The sequence below is a fragment of the Sceloporus undulatus genome, chromosome 3, assembly GCF_019175285.1.
Source record: "Sceloporus undulatus isolate JIND9_A2432 ecotype Alabama chromosome 3, SceUnd_v1.1, whole genome shotgun sequence".
In the NCBI taxonomy this organism is placed as follows: domain Eukaryota; kingdom Metazoa; phylum Chordata; class Lepidosauria; order Squamata; family Phrynosomatidae; genus Sceloporus; species Sceloporus undulatus.
Window position 1 is genome coordinate 179,145,281 of NC_056524.1, and position 4,632 is coordinate 179,149,912.

The window sequence follows — 4,632 nt, forward strand, 5'->3', positions numbered from 1 at the left end:
GGTATAGCCATGTTAGTTTGGAAAAAAGAAACACTCTGCAAAGGGATAGTGTAAAATTACAAAGCAAAGCCTTCGGGGTGTGGGAAAGGAGCACAAAGACCAGACCATTATTATTATGAATGGATTATCCCTACAAAGGGATAATGTAAAATTACAAACCACAAAGACCACTATTATCATCATAGTAATCATCATTACTATTATGAATGAACTATCCCAGCAAAGGGATAGTGTAAAATTACAAACCAAAAAGAAGTCAAAACTGGAAGAAAGAAGTTGGCAGCATAAGCTTTCCTAGACTTAAGTCTACTTCCTCAGATGCATTTGGTGGAGTGGGAAGCCAAGGACAGACCTATACATGCCATTAGTGTGTGAGAAGGTCCATTCAAATTCAAAATCCTTTGTATAGCAAAATGAAGTTGCAAAGCAGAACTCGGACTTGCCACTTGTGACTTCATTTCCATACACAAAGGATCTGGAATTTGAATTGACATTCTCACACACTAATGGCTTATACTGTACAGGTCTGTCCTTCGGAGGAAGTAGGTCTAGGAAAGCTCCTGCTGTTAACCTCTTTCTTCCAGTTAGTCTCAAAGGTGCTACAAGACCTCTCTACATACTGATTCTACAGACTAACACGGCTATATCTTTGAAAGCACCTAGAAATTTGACAGTGGAGGCTAAATGTCTCACAAAATGACAGTTCCCAGAATTCCCTAGCCTTGAGCCAGGACAGTTAAAGCGCTCTCAAGATGGACTATTTCTGCAGTGTGTTTTGGACCTTAACTCTACTTCCTCGGATGCATGTTTTACTAATCATCATCATCATCATTCACAATACAGGGATACCTTTTGCTCAGGGTGACCACATGTCCTCACTGCAAAGGAGGGCAAGGCACCACAAAATGGAGGGCCTTCAAGAAAAATGCAGGGATATGTCCAAAGTAATATTAAATTCATGCTTCTTAGTCAGGATCAAAATGGAGGACATGTCCTGGGAAAAGGAGGGCCTCTGGTCACTTTGCTTTTACTGGGCCAGCCAAAAGGCACACTGCAAGCTTTGGAAGTGCTTCTCCCCACAATAAAGGTATCCCTCTTTTGTGGATTTGAGTCTTAAAAGTCAAAAATAAAACTCGTTGTATCACAGAATCATAGCCTTAAAAGAGACCCAAGGGCCATCCAACCCAGCCCCCTTCAGCCATGCAGGAATGCAAAACCAAAGCACCTCCAACAGATGACCATCCAGCCTCTGTTTAAAAGACTCCAAAGAAGGAGACTTTGCTACATGGCCATCATGGCTACCCCTGGATCATCATCATCATCATCATCACCATCATGCTGTTTCGCCCCCCAAAAAACTGGGACACAAAGTGGCTTACCAATGAAAATAATACAATTTTTAAAAAGGAGGAGGGAGACTTTGCTACCTGGCCAATACAGCCATCCCTGCATATATTACTGCTGTTGTTTTGTTGTTGTTGTTATTATTTACATTATTATTTATATCCATCTCCCTCCCCCCCAAAAAAATTGGGACACGATTTTTACCAATCAAAAAGAACAGCAGAATTAAAACATGCAAAAGTGAGTCACAGACATCCCTTCTTTTGTCTCTTTTTCCCCTTTATTTGTATCATCATCATCTGCATCCATTCATCATCATCATCATCCTATTGTCTCTCTTTGCTTGTATCATCATTATCATCACCGTCACCTGCATCTATTCCATCCATCAATCCATTCATCATCATCATCATCATCATCATCATCATCATCATCATCTTATCCTATCCTAACATCCTACTATTGTTAGCATAGGCCTCTATGTGTGGGGGTCTTCTTCTTTTTCTTTTCTCCTGCACGTCTGAAAGCACAGACACGTGAACAAACCAGGAAAGCATCCCCTTCCTCCAAAAACACACACACACAATCCATCTCCCCCCCCCTTTCTAGGCTTATTAATGTATTTTGTCATTGTAACCCGCCTCGATCCTCTGGGAGAGGCGGGCTATAAATAAAACGTATTACTATTACTATTCTTATTAAAAGGTGGCTGGTTCTCCCTGGAAAAGGGGAAAGGAAGGGGCCAGCAAAACACAATCGCTTTGCAAAATGATGCAAAGGCTTATTTTAACCCCAAAAACACAGATGAGGAGGGCCAGTAGTGGCCGCAAAATGTCGGACGGAGCCCCCAAAGACTGATCCTTAGAAACCTTGGGCCCCCAACCATGCTGCTCCTCAAAATGGAGGGCGTTCTGGAGCCTCCTGCTGGACTTACGAGGCCTGTTTTTGCGGCCCGAGTCCACCCTCCGTCGCGGCCGGGGCCCTGCTTTCTTCAAGGGGGAGCCGAAGAGGGCCAGGGGCGGTGGAGGCGGGTGGGGGGCTTCTCCGTTGCTGCCTGAGGCGGGCGAGGCGGAGGAGGGGTGGTAGCCGTTGTGGAGGAGGAGGACCTCTCCCTTGGGGAGCGAGCAGGGGGTGGCCGCCGATGGGGAGGCAGCTTGGCCGGCTGCCTGGCCTCGGAGCCTCTCCCCCATGGCCTTGGCGGCGGCGGCGACCACCGTCCCCCGCCTGCCTCCGCCTTTGTGCTCGACGTCGCCGTCGTTGTCCTTGATCTCCTCCTCCCTGCCTCCTCTGACTCTCCTCTGAGGCCCAAAGCCCAGCCCTAGTCCTCGGAAGACAAGGAGGAGGAGAAAGGACTGGAAGGAGGAGGGGACAGGGATGGATGGAGGCCTGGCAGGAAGGGGGCGATGGCGGCCTCCTCCTCCTCCTTCCCTTCCCTCGCCTTCCTTCCTTCTCCTCCTCATTCAGCGCCTGCCATTTCCTTGACAGGATTTGGTCAGAGGAGGCCTGCCCCTGAGGCTGAGGGAGAGTGATTTGTATCCCCTCCTCAGTGGGTTTCATGCCTAGCAGGATGGCCACAGATACCATAATAAGCCCAAAGGAGGACATGGAGGACCTCCCAAGAGAAATATTGCCACACACATGGCCAAATAAAAGCTTTATGATGAGAGAGTGTGATTTGTATCCCCTCCTCAGTGGGTTTCGTGCACAGAAGGGGGGCCACTAAAACACCCAAAGGGGAACATGGCACTGCCAAATGGAGGACTTTCCAAGAGAAATGTTGGCACACATGACCAAATAAAAGCTTTAAAACACTCATAGGAGTATTAAATTCATGCTGGTCAGGTTCAGAATGGAGGGCGTTTTGAGCACGGAAGACAAGCCACTGCCAAATGTGGGACCTTCCAAGAGAAATGTAAAGACATGAGGAAGTCAAAACGTTAAAACACTCATAAGAATATTAAATTCATGCTAGTCCAGTTCAGAAGGAAGGACATTTGGGGAATTTCTTCTTGGTGGAAGGTTGGAATAGAGGCATGTCTTGGAGAAGGAGGAGAAGGTTGGAGGGCATGTCTTGGAGAAGGAGGACCTCTGGGTTTTCTTCACAAGATGTGTACAGAGGAGGTCTGCCTGTGGCCTTCCTCTGAGGCTGAGAGAGTGTGACTTGCCCCTCAAGATCACCCCTCCTCAATACGTTTCATGCAGGGTGACCACCAGATACCAAAACCCAAAGGAGAACATGGCACTGCCAAATGGAGGACCTTTAAGGAAAATATAGGGACATAACTAAATAAAAGCACTCATAGGAATAATAGATTAATGCTTCTTAAGTCAGGCTTAGAATGAAGGGTGTTTTGAGTATGGAAGACAAGACACTACCAAATGTAGGCCCTTCCAAGGAAAAATATGTAGGGATGTGACTAAATAAAAGATTTAAAACACTCATAAGAATATTAAATTCATGCTAGTTGGACTCAGAAGGGAGGACACTGGGGGAATTTCTTCTTGATCTTGAAGTATCTTCTTCTTCTTGCCCTTGGTTTGAAGTTCCCTTTGATTTCTTGGATCTTGTGGAAATGGTCTCTCATTCTTTCTTTTTCGTTGTTTCTCTGCATTGACGATTATAGTAGTTTTCTTTAAGCTTGCACACAAGTCGTTGGACAGTTGCATTCATGATTCCAGTTTTGTTCCTATCCTCCATTACTTTTCCTCTTTCTGTTACTACTTGAAGGGGCCAGAGAAAGTCGAACAGTGAGTGAGGAGAGAGTCTGGCCAGCAGGGCAACACCACTTGCACCAGTCCAGAGGAGCAGAAAGAGATAAATTAAGAGGGAGAGAACATGAGGGGAGAAAGAATCAAAAGGGAAGGACATAAGAGATAAAGACTGGTGGAAACTGTCTTACCTTTCTGCTAATCCTGTGAAGTGATAGGCTATTATTATACCTGCTTCACAGATTTTTTTTCTTTGTTTGAAATTATTTTAAAGCAACCATTATAACAACTTTTCTATTCTAATAATAACTTAATGAATACGCCATAGCTGGGCAACAAGAGTTTTGTGTGTGTGTGTGTGTACTGCATGTACATGCAATATAGATACTGATCAGATATACTGTAGTTGATTGCAAGTTTCACTGAGAGTAGATGCAACAAGCTTCTCTTGTTTCTCTTGTTTTAATCCCATGTCTGTCTGCAAGCTCTTATACTTAATTTCCTATGTAGAATTTTGTAATACTAACCAGTGCTATTTCCATTTTATAGATAAGGAACTAAGGTCAAGAGGTAGAATGC

The 4,632-nt window shown here is 45.0% G+C and overlaps 1 protein-coding gene across 2 annotated transcripts in view; it reads right to left on the reverse strand.

Annotated features, from left to right (window-relative positions):
• The window catches only part of PANK1 (pantothenate kinase 1), a 35,517-nt gene extending 32,698 nt beyond the window's left edge, over positions 1-2,819 (reverse strand). For both annotated transcript variants that reach the window (XM_042460528.1, XM_042460529.1), the window contains exon 1: positions 2,279-2,819. In XM_042460528.1, coding sequence (XP_042316462.1) covers positions 2,279-2,804 — 526 coding nt within the window. In that variant the 5' untranslated portion in view covers positions 2,805-2,819. The remainder of the gene's footprint in view (positions 1-2,278) is intronic.
• Between the last annotated feature and the right edge of the window lie 1,813 nt (positions 2,820-4,632).